This window comes from Microcaecilia unicolor, chromosome 4 (assembly GCF_901765095.1).
Source record: "Microcaecilia unicolor chromosome 4, aMicUni1.1, whole genome shotgun sequence".
Taxonomy (NCBI): Eukaryota; Metazoa; Chordata; class Amphibia; order Gymnophiona; family Siphonopidae; genus Microcaecilia; species Microcaecilia unicolor.
In genome coordinates this window covers 278,548,897-278,565,453 of record NC_044034.1, presented here as the reverse complement: position 1 = coordinate 278,565,453, position 16,557 = coordinate 278,548,897, and the positions used below count along the sequence as shown (strand labels likewise).

The 16,557-nt window shown below is 40.9% G+C and overlaps 1 protein-coding gene across 3 annotated transcripts in view; it reads right to left on the bottom strand.

The window, feature by feature from the left end:
• Positions 1–16,557, bottom strand: part of ARHGAP6 (Rho GTPase activating protein 6) — an 817,167-nt gene that overhangs the window by 21,850 nt on the left and 778,760 nt on the right. For all 3 annotated transcript variants that reach the window (XM_030201605.1, XM_030201606.1, XM_030201607.1), the window contains exons 6-8: positions 15,614–15,669; positions 9,427–9,577; positions 5,858–6,006 (exon numbers count right to left, since the gene is read on the bottom strand). In XM_030201605.1, coding sequence (XP_030057465.1) covers positions 5,858–6,006; positions 9,427–9,577; positions 15,614–15,669 — 356 coding nt within the window. The remainder of the gene's footprint in view (positions 1–5,857; positions 6,007–9,426; positions 9,578–15,613; positions 15,670–16,557) is intronic.

Sequence of the window (16,557 nt, the reverse complement as noted above, 5' to 3'; positions counted from 1 at the left end):
TATCAAAGGTCAATTTTTGGTCTAGAATTACTCCTAGCATCTTAAGGTGATCGGCAATGGGGTATGTGAATCCGTCTATGGTGAGGTTTGAGAATTTTGTGTTGCAGTAAGGTGATGTCATTACCAGAAATTGTCTTTTCCCTTCTCAATTTGAAAGCTGAAGCCCATGATTTCATTGTGTTGAGTCCCAATTTGATTGTATCCATAATTTAATTTAGGTCTTTTCAAAGAGGATGCATATGGACACATCATCGGCATAAATGAACGGTTGGAGGCCCTTTTATGCTAGTGATTTTCCTAATGGGATCATCATTATATTAAATAAGGTGGGTGGATAAAAGCTGGGAGTAAGTTCCACCATTTTGCACCTTGATATGCAAACTTTAACGAAAATATTATCTTATACTGAACCCCAAGCGAGGAGGAAAATTGAAGCGACAAATAAATGTCCAGAATTATTTAAATAATTCTTATCTAACATTGTCATCAAAGGTATCATATACTGAGGGGCCTGATGGTATAACAGTCCTAATTACTCTCCTAACCAAATTCAAACAAGAAACTGCAGCAGGCAAAAGCTTACTTCTCCTACAATTCGACATGTCTAGTGCATTCGACATGGTTAACCATAAAATATTACTAAACATCCTTGAATACTTCGGGATTGGCTGAAATGTACTTAGTTGGATAAAGGGCTTCCTAACCACTAGAACCTATCAAGTTAAATCAAATTTGAATATATCATCACCATGGGTTACAGACTGTGGTGTACCCCAAGGACCATCACTATCACCGATCCTCTTCAACCTAATGATGACCCCACTTGCCGCATCCTTATCCAATCAAGGCCTTAACCCCTACATATACGCAGATGATACCATGATATACATCCCCTTCAAACACGACCCAACAGAAATCTCCAACGAAACCAAACTCAGCCTGCAAATCATGAACTCATGGGCGGATGCATTCCAACTAAAAGTAAATGCAGAAAAAAACACATTGTCTCATCCTCGCATCCTAATATAACACGAATAAAACCAATAATATAACCACCCCAGATTACACCCTCCCTGTTTCGGAAAGCCTAAAAATTCTCTGAGTTACCATCAATCGAAACCTCACACTTGAAACCCAAGCAAAAATCACAACAAGGAAAATGTTCCAATCAATGTGGAAACTCAAACGAAGAAAACCTTTCTTCCCTAGAGCAATATTCCGTAACCTGGTACAATCAATGGTACTAAGTCACCTGGACTATTGTAATGCAATCTACGCGTGATACAAGGAACAAATCATAAAGAAACTCCAAACTGCTCAAAACACCGCAACCAGACTTATTTTTGGAAAAACAAGATACGAAAGCGCCAAACCCCTACGCGAAAAACTACACTGGCTCCCGATCAAAGAACGTATTGCCTTTAAAATCTGTACTTTAGTTCATAAAATCATCTACGGCGAGGTCCCGGGATACATGATAGACCTCATCGACCTACCAGCCAGAAACACTACAAGATCAACACGTACATACTTAAACCTCCATCACCCAAGCTGCAAAAGACTTAAATATAAATCAACCTATGAATCCAGCTTCTCCTTCATAAGCACGCAATTATGGAATGCACTACCAAATGCCACGATCTACCAACATTTCAGAAATCACTAAAAACTAATCAATTCAAAAACGCATACCCCAATGACCCAACCTAAATGCCTCGATCCTGCAACACAGGGAAACTACTACCCAACCTGGACAAAAACTTAACCCTTCCTCCCTATTCCCTAATGTGTCTATCACACATGAACCTTCTACTATATCACTTTGTATCTGTTATACCGGAACTGGCGATCGCCACCACAGTACTATGTAAGCCACATTGAGCCTGCAAATAGGTGGGAAAATGTGGGATACAAATGCAATAAATAAATAAATAACATTCAAAAGTAAAAGCAACACAATTAAAAAAAAGATCGAGCTTCTCAGAAGCCAAAGCAATTTACGAAGTAATGGTCTAGCACTCTTGTACTTAGAGGTCCTACATATCAACCGGGCAGCCGTATTTTGCAATGTCTGAAGACGGCAATGAATGTCCATAAGACGTTATTAAGATGGACTTGGGAAAATCTACTGCTTATTTCTAGGATAACCAGCATAAAATGTATTGTACTGTTTTGGGATCTTGCCAGGTACTTGTGACCTGAATTGGTCACAAGTAACTGCGCTATGGGCTTCTTACCATTTAGAATGCACTAATTCCATTAGAGCGCTAAGCTTTAATTAAAAAAAATCTTTAGTGTGTAAATGCAAAGAGGGATATACATGGATGGAGCATGGGTGAGGCTGAATATTGTAAATCGCATGCACTCTTGATGCTTTTAGATGCGTCCATTTACGCTTGCCATAAGCTGATGATCCTAATTGTAGGTATGCATCTACATGATTATCTCCTAAACAATCACGTGTTTGCATTTATTTTCCATTCTCCTTCATTTTGTCCAATTTTCCTGCCCTGTGTATACATGCAGAAATGTGACTTGTGACGCTCAATATGTGAAGCAGATACACTGAACTCTTTACCAAAGATGTAGCTTTTCTTTCAAAGGAGTATAAAGAAAAATTTTGGTTGCACATCCAGTACTGTTTTTATCGACGGAATACTAACTGGATCAATGCTCAAAAGAACTCATACATTAAGGGGCCCTTTTACTAAGCCGCTTAGGTGCCTACGCGTGCCCAACATGCGTCAATTCAGAGTTACCACCCAGCTACTATGTGGCCAATGCGGTAATTTCATTTTTGTTGCTCGTCCACTACGCGCACCAGAAAATATATTTTCATTTCTGGTACATGGCAAAAATTGGGCGGTAACTCCGACTTGACACACTTAGGCAATTACTGCACGGTTAATGCGAGAGACCTTACTGCTAAGTCAATGGCTGGCGGTAAGGACTCAGACCCAAAATGGACGCGCCAATTTTTTATTTTGCTGCACGTCCATTTTCAGCAAAAATTTTTAAAATCCTTTTTCACAGGTGTGCTGAAAAATGGATCTCTGCGCGACCATAACACGCACCTACACTACTGCAGCCCATTTTCAGCACACCTTAGTAAAAGGACCCCTTAGCAACTGCAGGTACACCTAAAAGTCCCCTGTGAATTTGTGAAGATAATATTAGCTATATGTATAACAAATGAATATGCCCCTAAATGCTTATGTATATTCAGCACTGTCACTTATCAGTCTAGCAGTGCTGAATACACACATTTTCTAAACACCATGCCCAGTGTTTACAAAAATAAACTCACTGCTGCCATTGGTTACTGACCCACATATTTTTACTTCCTCTTCAGTTCCAGATGTTGTGTATGTCAATTTCACAGATTATTTTTTTATGGTTTCGGGTGGTTCCCGCCTCAGGATATTTTTGTTTCATTCCCCAATCATCAGCATTTGGTCAAGCTATACATATTTTCTATTTCTGAATTCATTATTTGTATTATTTCTGAATTTATTGTTTTGAATCTACTTCAAAAACATTATCATTGTTATTATCTGATGTCACTGATATTTACTTGCTTGCAGTATTTGATATAGTAGTTTCTTATCTGTATAATATATCACACCTTGAGCTTCCTGTTAGATGCTTAACTAAACTGAAATTAAATAATACAGAGTATTATGAGGGCATCCAACCATATGTTACAAATATATTTGTATATGCAATAAATTATAGCATTTTAGATATAAATTATTGAATAAATGAATAACCATATGTCCAAGATTTGATTTGGTTCCCCCTCCCCCCCACAAAATATGATAGAATGTAAAGGTCTTCAATAAATGCTAGAAGGAAGATGGAGAATTTATACTAACCAAAAATAGAAAGGCTGGACATACACATTGAAAACGGTGAGATAAATTACACCACCAAGATTTGCGTGAAGGACTATTTAAGATAAATGGAGCAAAGAGTACTTAAGAAAAGGAAGTGAACGAGTATAAATATATCTTAACATCAGGAAAGTATTTTGCTATTCAGGTCTGACAGATGCATTTTTTATTAAATTCACAGAGGTAGGTAGCACCTTACAGACTAACCAATTTATTGAGACAAGAGTTTCAAGGACCAGAATCCACTTCATCAGATGCATTTGACAAACTGGACTCTAGTCATTGAAAGCTCATGCCTCAATAAATTGGTCAGTCTATAAGGTGCCACCTGCTTCTGTTAATTGTGTTACACCTGATTAACATGGCTATTTCATTAAGTAATTTAATAAAGCATACCGTTAGAGAAGGCAAGAGATATTGGATTTAGTTCACCCCTTTTTTTGGTTGTAGCTCAAGGTGAGTTACGTTCAGGTTCAGTAAATATTCTGTCTCCAGAGGGCTTACAATCTAAGGGGCCCTTTTACTAAGGCTTAGGTGTGCACTAAGTGCCACAAAACCCACAGGTATAAAATAGAATGTGTAGAATTTAGTGAGCACTAATGTCTGTTAGCACACATTAAGCTTTAGTAAAAGGGTCCATAAGTTTGTTGCTGAGGCAATGGGTGACATGCCCAAGATCACAAGGAGACACAGTGGTATCTGAATCAGGGTTTCTTGGTTCTCACCTTCTTGCTCTAACCCAGTGGGGGAATCCCAGCCAGTCAGGTTTTTAGGATATCTGCAATGAATATTCATGACATTAATTTGCATGCATTGCTTCCACTGCATGCAAATTTCTCTCAAGCATATTCGGTGTGGATATCCAGAAAACATGGCTGGAGTTCCCCCAGGATGGGTTTGGGAACCACTGCTCTAACCATTAGGCATCTGTAGCCGATTAAAATTAAGGAAGAAGCTTGTTATGAATGAGGTCCTGTTAATACAGAGATGTATGAACAACAATATTAAAAATTAATGCCCGACACTCAATACTGAACAAGGACAAAATATTGTTCAGTCAAAAACTGTATAAAGATTAGAACATCATGCAGACTGAGTAAGTCAACTTGTCCTTATCTGCCAACATCTACGGCATACTGTGTTACTATAACATTTTCTGGCATGTTAAAAACAAGACTTGAGTAATTGAATGGGTCTACAAAGTTTGAATACAGGACTACAAAACACAGTCACCTCATAAATACACCTCAAATACATTGGACGGGTTACACACAATTAATTTTGAAGAGGTTACAAACCCTAGAAAAATGTAGCAATTCGTTTGGTTTATTCTGCTAAAAGGTTTGACAGGGTTATTCCTTTGTTGCTTAAAGTTCATTGGCTCCCTATCCAAGCTAGAATATACTTTAAGGCTGTACAATTATTTTTAAAACACTATATGATCTTGCCCCAGAATATATGTCGTTATTGCTTAATTTTCCCCATCAGGACTCTACCATGCAATTACAGAATACTCTGCTCTTACATCTTCCATCTTTTAGATCTATGAAATATAAAATAATATTTCAATCCTTGTTTTCTTTCACAGGAGTTAAATTTTGGAATGATCTCCCTGTAATTCTTGGATCACTCGACAGTTTTGTACAATTTAGAAAAGCACTAAAAACATGGCTTTTTGAGAAGTTTCTGTATTGAGTATTTAAAGGTATGATTTACTTTTCAATAGTGTTTTTTTAAATCTGATTGTAATTTCCTAGGTGTGCCTGGTTTATTATTATTTGTAAACTGGGTAGAACTGATATGGTTATTGCAGTATAAAGGTCTTTTTTTTTAGTTTAGTTTAGAACTTACACACTTTATCCACTGTCAGATGTTGTGTCTCATGAACTTTTTCTGTGTTCATCGTTCACTCAAAATGAGTTAATAGAAAGTGAAGTAATTTTAGTGAATGATTATGAACTTACCTCCTGCCCGTCTTTATCCGTAATGTCTTCTGCATGGCTAGCTACTGTTGACAAGAACTGTAAGAGTCTGTGTAGTGTGTCACAGTTACAGGGAGGTAAAAGGTAAATGAGAAGCTGTAAAGCAGAGATCTGTTCATCAGGTTCTAAAACTGAAGAAAGGAAAAGTACATTTAAAGAACTAGATTCAGTAAAATTTAAGCTCAAAATTTCAGTACATTTCATATTTTCACATTTCATCTTTAATATACCGCAAATAGCAAATACATCTAAGTGGTTTACAAAAGCAAATAACTATGTATAGAGGGAGGCGAGAGAGAGACAAGAGACGAAAGGAAGCACTAAGTTAAATCAATTCTTTATAAGGGTTAGGGAGGGGAGCATTAATCAAGTTACCTATATACAGGAAACAACAGGAGGGGAGGGGAGGAAGTGAAAAAAACACAGGTCAAGCGTAAGGGGAATAGCTGCTGCAAGGCCGAGAGAACACTAACTATGAGAGACGTGAAGGTCATGTTATCGAAGAGGGGAAAGCATGTTGAAAGAAACGGGCTTTTGAGCAAGCCTTAAATTTCAGAAAATCCAACTCAGAGTGAAGGGAGTTCCATAGTGTAAGAACGACGACACTAAAACAAGTGGAGTGTCCAAGGGAGGAGCAAATCTAGAGAGGGGAAGGAACAACAAGATGATGCTGATTAGCAGAACACCAAGGTGTGTGTCAGTTGATAAGGAATGAGAAAATTATGTAAAAAAGATGAGCCCAAGTGAATAATGTGAAATATGGTCAGAAGTTTAAATGGCTGATGGAAGGAAATGGGTAATTAGTGTTCAGCAAGAAAATAGGGTGTCACACTTTCAAATCTCTTGGCCCCATAAAGCAATTTCAGACCTGTATTCTGAATGACCTGAAGCCGGCGTAGTTCGTTTTGTGGAAAACCAGAGAGAATGGAACTACTGTAATCAAGGTGGGAGAGTACCAAAGAGTGAATGAGTAGGCAGAGGGAGAGTCTATAAAAAAAAAAAAAAGAGTGAGCAGAACGAATCTGCCTCAGAATGAAGAATGATTTCTTACCCAGCAACAAAACCTGAGAGGTAAAAGATAGTTGGCTATTAAGAGTAACTCCCAGGATTTTTACAGACTTATCCAAGTGCGATTTGTTCTCCTAGGATGCTAAGTAAAGCTGGGGGAACAGAAGGACTGAGAGAAAAAATATAAAAGCCATAGTTTTAGAAGCGTTAAGTTTCAATCCATTTATCAGTGACCAATTAGCGATTCTATCCAGTGTACAAGAGATCTTGTCAATAACATGGGGTGTTTTTGAGTGAAGGGAGAAGGGCAACTGAATGTCATCTGCATAAAAGTAAAAATAAACACTAAGAGAATGAATAAACAAAGCATGAGGAGAAAGAAAAATGTTGAAAATGTTAAGGAGGTGAGCAGGTATATACATAACATGGATGTGCTTGTGTGTGTGTGGGGGGGGGGGGGTGGGGGGGGGTAATTTTAAGATGACTCCTATGTCTAAGTAGCAACATAGTACCTGTCTAAAGCAGTGGCTCTCAACCCAGTCCTTAGGACACACCTAACCAGTCAGGTTTTCAGGATACCCACAATAAATATGCATGATACAGATTTGCAGACAATGGATGTAATGCACACAAATTTATGTCATGCATATTAATTGTGGATATCTTGAAAACCTGACTGGGTTGAGAACCCCTGACTTACAGCACATTTTATAAAGGAAACAAAAGCACCTATGTGTTTTTATAAAATAGGCTCCCAGAATCTGTTCCAACAGCTTGAAAATGCTGACACACACTTTACATGGGATCTGAATGTACCTTACACATGCACCCATGTGTTTTATAAAATAGAAACACACTGCAACTCAAACTTTTGCCCTTATATGGTGTCTTGACCCCTAGCAGTACTACCACAAGACTATCGTTAGGAGTCGCTGTCGCCAGTTTGAATTTGACACCAGCAAGGGGCAGGAGCGACTGGGAATTCATCTGTCCCAACCCCATTAGATACCAGTGATTTTGAAAGGTATGAGTTTTAGAATACGCAGTTCAACTAGGAGAGTTTCTGTATCATAGAATTCCCACTTCAGGCACAGGCAGCTCCTTGTGACTCTGGGCAAGTCACTTAACCCTGCATTGCCCCATGTAAGCCGCATTGAGCCTGCCATGAGTGGGAAAGCGCAGGGTACAAATGTAACAAAAAAAAAAAAAAAACACATTCAGTTCCCTATTTCTGTTCACAGTACTTACAATTAACAACTACCTTGTTGCAATGAATCTTCATTCATAGGAGTAATTTTATAAAAGCCATGAGCATGTAGAACAGCATTAATGGACTTAAGCTGTGGTGGTGCACACGTTCAAAGGAGGCGCACAGACACAGAACTAGAGCACCTATTTTAAGACTACTCTCTAAAGAAAAGTGACTACTACTAGCTCCACTTGATGAAAACACGAGTACATTGAGGTGTGATCACTTAGACCAGCCCAATGGCTGGTGTTAAATTCCCACGCCCAAACGTTTATGACAGTACATGTCATCTGCCAGCAGATAAACAGTAAAGGATTTTCACTACGGCATGACTAAGGAGACTTTCCTTGATATAGCATTATGTGAAACATGATTCATGTCGTATATTAGTCCCCTTGCCAACTTGGATTACAAGAATGCTATTTTTCAAATTTATAAAATTACATATTAAATATTAAAGTTAAGGAGTTAAAATTTAGATAAAGCATTGGACCAATGACGATTATGGTGTGTGAATTCTTATGAAGTGTGATAGCTTATGAGTGGCACCGCTGAAGGTCAAATATATAATTTTTAATCCATGGAGAGTGTAGTCAACCATATGGTATTTGAGTTCTCCTATCTACAAGAGTGCCTTTTTGTTTGGTTAGCCCTTATAAAATAGTCACAGCATCCATCTATATGCTCTCTTAGCCTTAGAATCTTGATATAAAGTTATCCTTCATATCAACTCTCACTGGGCAATACAAACACCATTATCATGAATGTATTTTTCCAGCTTCCTGGCTCTTCAAACAGATAGAATACACAAGATTATAGATTAGGAAAATTTATGCTACTTTATATAATGTTTTCATTTGTACCCTTCCCCAACTCCTAAAACAGCTGGAGGGTGTTCAAGCTGTAATAAAATAAATTCTAAAATTAAGTGAAATGCATATATATTTTGTCCTCAGTTTTCTGAATTAACACATTTTAATACCTATTTTCATTATCTGAAGCACTGTTTCCCAAGTCCGGTCCTGGAGTACCCCTTGTCAGTCAGGTTTTCAGGATATCCACCACAATGAATATGCATGAAAGAAACTTGAATATATTAGAGGAAGTGTATGCAACTCAGGTTCAGGCATATTCATTGTGGATATCCTGAAAACCTGACTGGCAAGGGGTATTCCAGGCTGGACTTGGGGAAACACTGATCTAAAGGCATCTGGAATACAGTTTCTATTTTTAATTTCTTTGCTGTGAATTAACAAACACTGTAAAAAGCTTTCATATAAAGTTCTAAACTCACGCATGGTGTTTATAAAAGCAGTGTAAAGTTCTTTGGTGAGAAGAGGATCAGGCATGTCTCTTAGAAACTCCTTTAATAAAGCAGCAACATCATGGACACTGTGTTCCTCCTCAAGAACGACATCGATGCCCCGGTCAAAGTCTTCACGCAACTAGAAGAAATCATGAGAACAGTGAAGTTTGGGCCGTATCTAACAACACTTTCCCTCCTCCCCTCCCAAAAGACTTGGGCATTAAGAAAGAAATAACTGAAATGTACTCCAAATAGCATTGGATTAAAGACAGATTGAATACAGGACTACTAGCCATTATTACTACTATGTAGTTAGCTCATGTGTATTCAGGTATACTAGGTATTTTCCTGTACCTGGAAGTAGGGTTACCATACGTCTGAATTTACCCGGACATGTCCTCTTTTTGAGGACATGGTCGGACATCCGGGTGGGTTTTGTCAGCCTGCCCATTTGCCCAGATTTGCAGACAAATGGCAGGCTGGCGGGGGTGGGGTGGGCCTCAGGCATGTCCTATCCTCCCCTCCCCCTACTTTAGTGTGGTGCCCTGCTGGTATAGCAACCTCTTTGGGGCAGAAAAGAGCACCCTCCTTCCTGCCCGGTGCAGCTGTAGACTTCTCTTGCTCCTGGCGCCGGTTCAAATTGACTGCCGAGAGATCAAGTGGCGGCAGTTTTTGCAAGGTCACTGCTTGAACTCTCGGCAGCCATTTTGAATCGGTGCCAGGAGCAAGAGAGATCTACAGCCACACCAGGCAGGAAAGAGGGGGGCTCTTTCCTGCCCCAAAAAGGCCGCTAGACCACCAGGGCACTACAGTAAGGTACAGGAGGGGAGTGGAGGAGGAGTGAATGGTGGCGGGGATGGAGGCTGAAACATTGGGAAGGAGATAACATGGGGGGGGGGGAGAGAGAGGGAATCTGGCTTTCTTTGGGAGGTGTCAATGTGACAGGGAGCGGGACGGGGGTGTGATATGGGTGGGTTGTGACAGGGGGTGGTAGGGGTGTGACAGGGGGCGGGGCACAGAGCCTCTTTTTTCTTGGGGAAAATATGGTAACCCTAACTGGAGGGCTTATCCAAATTTGTACCTGAGGCAGCAATGGAAGATTGTTGCTTGCCCAAGATCACTAGGAAGGCCAGTAGGCTTTGATCTCTGGCTTCCATGGCTCTCAGTTTGCTGTTCTAACCGTTAGGCTATTCCTCCACTGACATGGACAAGGTAGACTGGTGGTATTCTCTCCCAGTCCTTGAGGGCTGAAAATGGATGACAGTAAGCATGCAAATCTCTCAAGTATATTCCACTAGAGATATTCTGGAAATATAAAATGTTTATGGCCCTTGAGGACCGGGAGTGAATGCATACATTAACAATCTTTCCAGAGGCGTTTCATCCATCATTCTCAAAATCATTCTGTAGTTAATTCCTCTTTAAACGCCTGCAGGTCTAGTTTGATTTTAGAAACTTTTGTAACTTTCATAATAAGTACAATGGGACTTATTCTATAAAGGTTACGCTCCTAAATTATGAGTGCAATCTATTTTGGAGCATAGAGTATGCTCATAATTTAGGAGTGTAAATTTAAACTTTATAGAATAAGGCCCAATGGGTGTAATTCAATAAAGAGGGCATCAACATTTTGGAGCCACAAACACATGTACATGGACCAAATACCAGCAGATATGAATACAAATGCCAATATTCCAGATACATGCTATTCCAGTGATGGCGAACCTATGGCACACGTGCCAGAGAAGGCACAGAGCCCTCTCTGTTGGCACGCACGCCCAGCCACTTTCGCTGAGATGTCATCGGCCGCTGCTGCTGCTTCTCCCAATGCAGCAGCGGCGGAAAAACAAAAGAAAAAGCAAAGGCGTGGAGCCGCAGCACTGCCTTCAGGCATGCGCTGTCAGTTCTGCCGGTCCTCTGCCCTCGGAACTCAAAGTTGACGTCAGCGGGGGCAGAGGACCAGCAGAGCTGACAGCACATGCCTGAAGGTTGCTGCGGCCCTACGTTTGCTTTTTTTTTTTTGGTCGTGGACGTGGTTGGTTCAGCAACCTATGCTGAAAGAAGAGGAAGGGAAGCGATCAGCACTGTGTGTTGGGGGAAAGAGGGAGGAGAGAGGGTATCCAGGGGCAAGAGGAAAGGATGGGAGGGGAGCAGCAATATGAGAGGAGAGCGGGAACGTGTGTCTGGGTAAGCAAAAGAGAGGACAGCAGCATGATCCAGGGTAAAGAAGACTTGAGGGAGGAAAGCAGCTTTTATGTGGGTAAAAAGGAGGGTGGAGGAGTCCGTGCTTGCTCCCACCCATGTTCAGACGGAGAACAGCCTGTGTTTGTTGGAGCTGAGTCTATTACAAAAGACACTGCTGCGAACAAATTGATTCACAATCCATTTCTTCACCAACCTCTACATTTACGAAGCAACTTTTTTAGATCTGTTTCGGATGAAAGTTTGCTAGGCCCAGGGGATGAACTAACAGAAAATAGATGTCCTCTTCTGCTTCCCCACACCCACCCATACCTAGGACCCTCTCCGCTTTGGCTAATATGAAGGAAGGTGAACAAGGCTTTGGGCCATTGGTGTGTGACTGAGGTCAGGACACAGTCACTGGTTGCTGCCCAGAGCAAAGGCTGCATCGTGGTGGAGGGAGACCGTAGGGATCGGATGAAAAGTTGAAGCCAATTGGTCTCCGTTTCTCCTTCAACAAAGTAAGCAAAATTGTAACCCCTGAGCTGCTGCATCCACGGTTGTCATTTTTATATTGTTGGTAGCATTTTTTAATGTTTTATTTATCTCATTCAGTGGGTGTGGTAGTATCTTCAATGTGGAGGTATCATAGTAGAATTCATTTACTATTTCAGTTGGGGTACATCCACACTTTTACCACTTACACCAAGATCCTTTCCTGGAAGCAGAATTAGGATTCAAGTTTATTGAAAATTTAATCTCACATATTTCAAAAAATTGCTGGCTTGTGCAGTATACAGATGTACTCAGAGGAAGTATAATAAGGGAATAACTTTTTATAGGTAGAGTAGTAATTTGTTAGAAAGTATAATCAGTGTATCATTTGGAGGAGCTGGTTATAGGGACACCCTAGCACTGTTATATTGGTGCAGAGATTTGTTTTTCTCAAGGTAAACGGCCTCTAAAACAGACATCATGTTATGAGAATCAGGTGTTCTGCATTTATTTGCTTATTTATATAATTTATATCCCATAATTAAACATGAATTGGGTTGAAACCTGGGAGCACTTAAAATCTTTTTTTATTCCTATGCCTGCCCTACATCAAAAGAAATTCAAGATGACATAAGGTGGAGTGGGTGGAGCCAAGCCAGAGTGGGTGGAGCCAAATGCTTTTAAAGTTCTGTTATTCAGGTTAAATTGCCCTGTTGGCACTTTGTGATAAATAATTAGATTTTGGGTTGCTGTTTGGGCACTCAGTCTCTGAAAGGTTCGCCATGGCTGTGCTATTCTATAAAATTGCACAAGGTTAAGATGGGTAAACACTTGGATAGAGTCTGGGCAGGCACACAGTTACATGTGTAAATTACAGTATACTATATGTGTAAATTACAGTATACTATAATATACATTACCTTCATTATCTCCTCAGACCCTTGCTGAATTCTTTCACGACAAGGTTCAAAAGATAAACCTTGAATACTCTACCTCGCCACCTCTCCCTCCACTAGTCTGTCCCCCTCTCTTTCCTTCCCCTCATTCCTTCTCCTCCTTTCCTGAAGTTACTATAGAAGAAACTACACTTCTCCTTTCTTCCTCAAAATGTACCACCTGTTCCTCTGATTCCATTCCCACCCACCTTCTTAATACCATCTCACCTGCTCTTATTCCTTTTATCTGTCACATTCTCAACCTCTCACTTTCCACTGCAACTGTCCCTACTGCCTTTAAACATGCTGTGGTCAAACCTCTCCTTAAGAAGCCTTCACTCGATCCTACTTGTCCCTCTAATTACTGACCCATCTCCCTCCTCCCTTTTCTCTCCAAATTACTTGAGCGTGCTGTTCACCACCGCTGCTTTGATTTTCTCTCCTCACGTGCTATTCTTGACCCACTACAATCTGGTTTTCGCCCTCTCCACTCAACCGAAACTGCGCTTACTAAAGTCTCCAATGACCTATTACTGGCTAAATCCAGAGGTCTCTATTTCATCCTCATTCTTCTTGATCTTTCCGCTGCTTTTGACACTGTCGATCACAGCATACTCCTCGATACCCTGTCCTCACTTGGATTCCAGGGCTCTGTCCTTTCCTGGTTCTCTTCCTACCTCTCCCTCCGCACCTTCAGTGTTCACTCTGGTGGATCCTCTTCTACTTCTATCCCTCTGCCTGTCGGCGTACCTCAGGGTTCTGTTCTTGGTCCCATCCTCTTTTCTATCTACACTTCTTCCCTTGGTTCATTAATCTCATCCCATGGCTTTTCCTACCATCTCTATGCTGATGACTCCCAAATCTACCTTTCTACCCCTGATATCTCACCTTGCATCCAAACCAAAGTTTCAGCGTGCTTGTCTGACATTGCTGTCTGGATGTCTCAACGCCACCTGAAATTAAACATGACCAAAACCGAGCTTCTCATTTTTCCCCCCAAACCCACCTCCCCACTCCCCCCTCCCCCCGTTTTCTATTTCTGTTGATGGCTCTCTCATTCTCCCTGTCGCCTCAGCTCGAAACCTTGGGGTCATCTTTGACTCTTCTCTCTCCTTCTCTGCTCATATCCAGCAGATTGCCAAGACCTGTTGTTTCTTTCTTTACAACATCCGTAAAATCCGCCCCTTTCTTTCTGAGCACTCTACCAAAACCCTCATCCACACCCCTTGTCACCTCTTCTTTAGACTACTGCAATCTGCTTCTTCCTGGCCTCCCACTTAGTCACCTCTCCCCTCTCCATTCGGTTCAAAACTCTGCTGCCCATCCCGTCTTCCGCCAGGGTCGCTTTACTCATACTACCCCTCTCCTCAAGTCGCTTCACTAGCTCCCTATCCATTTTTGCATCCTGTTCAAACTTCTTCTACTAACCTATAAATGTACTCACTCTGTTGCTCCCCAGTATCTCTCCACACTCGTCCTTCCCTACACCCCTTCCCGTGCACTCCGCTCCATGGATACATCCTTCTTACCTGTTCCCTTCTCCACTACTGCCAACTCCAGACTTCGCGCCTTCTGTCTCGCTGCACCCTACGCCTGGAATAAACTTCCTGAGCCCCTACGTCTTGCCCCATCCTTGGCCACCTTTAAATCTAGACTGAAAGCCCACCTCTAACATTGCTTTTGACTCGTAACCACTTGTAACCACTCACCTCCACCTACCCTCCTCTCCTCCTTCCTGTACACATTAATTGATATGATTACTTTATTTTTTGTCTATTAGATTGTAAGCTCTTTCTTCTATGTTTGTGCAGCGCTGCGTATGCCTTGTAGTGCTATAGAAATGCTAAATAGTAGTAGTAGTAGTAGTAGTAGTAGAAAGCTACCTGTCTACTGAGTGTTCTCTTTTTTTAACTTTATTATCTGGACAGCCCTGACTAAATAGAGAATAGAGCTGTTTAAAGGCCTTTTTTCCCCTCTCTTAATGGAAGCTCTGCTGGGGGAGGTAGGCAAAACAAGTGTGCACCCTCTGGGCTTGACCAGGGAAATGTCTATGGACCAATTCCTGGGAGATAACCCAGGCAAAGTAATTCTGCCACTAGGGTCTAAGCCCTAGACTGTGACCATGGGCATCAGGCCTAATCAGAAGAATCCAGCTGCAGCAGTCCAAACCAGTGTAATCTGCTGGAGGCAGAGAAACACTGACAAGTTCCAGGCTTATGCCAGTGATGTCACTGGAAAGTGTCTGCTTCTCAGCCTATCTGCTGTTATAAGTTGAAACCCACTGAACTGGACTAGCAGGATAAAAAGGAAGTTATTATTTTAATTCACAATTGTATAACAGATAGTTGCCTTAGGCGTTGGGCTGTCCTTGAGATAATTGCCCTTGCACTACATGAGTATCTCCTGAGCATTTTGCACAATATACAAAGGGTTCTTTAGCAGTGAATGAGGAAATACAGTGTCTAGAGAAAAAGAGAGCTGAATATCGAAGACCCCAGGGAAGATAACATAATAAACTGACCATGAAAGACAGCAATTAAAACAAATACTGCATAGGTTCTCACCTGTCTTACTCGCTTCTTTGAGCTCCCAACTCTAAAGATGCCCACTGTCTGGAGGCCTGCAAACACAACACATTATGAGATTCTGTCTCAAAGACGGAAATGCTGTTGGAAGATGCACTAAAGTAAAACCACCACCCTACAATAGCTTGCTGAATGAGCCTGTAGAGCACCAAAAATTATACACAGGGCGGCACTTTCTCAAGTCTAACATACCAGAAACTCACAGATCCTGCCATATAATTTGGCAATTGCTTGACAAAATGTCTAGGCAAACATTACATGCTATATAATTTGAAATAACTAGGGTTAGCTTTTAGAAACAGCTAAAAGGTACATATTTCCTTAAAAAGGCAAAACATATATATATATATATATATATATATAAAGATGGCCTAGGTTAGATGAAACAGTGTGGTTATTAATATTTCTTCAATTAAAGCTACCAATGTCAACATCAAATGTTGATATATCAAATGGGTGATATATAAAGATTTTGATAAGTTACTCAATTACAATAATGTATGACTGTGGGGCTCATTTTCAAAGCACTTAGGGGCCCTTTTACTAAGCTGCATAAGTGTCTACGTGCGCCCAACATGTGCCAAAATGGAGCTACCGCCCGGCCACCTGGCTACCGCATGGCTCTCGTAGTAATTTCATTTTTGGTGCATGTCCGAAAATTAATTTTTATTTTCAGATACGCTCATAGGTCATTACCGCCCGATTAGCATGTGAGACTTTACCGCTAGGTCAAAGGCTGGCGGTAAGGTCTCAGACCCAAAATGGATGCGTGGCACATCCATTTTTGGCAAACATTTTAAAAAGGCATTTTTCATAGGTGCACTGAGAAATGATTCTGCGTGTGCCCAAAACACGTCTACACTACCGATGGCCATTTTTCAGCGCGTCTTTGTAAAAGGGCCCCTTATACTTGTTAAGTTCCA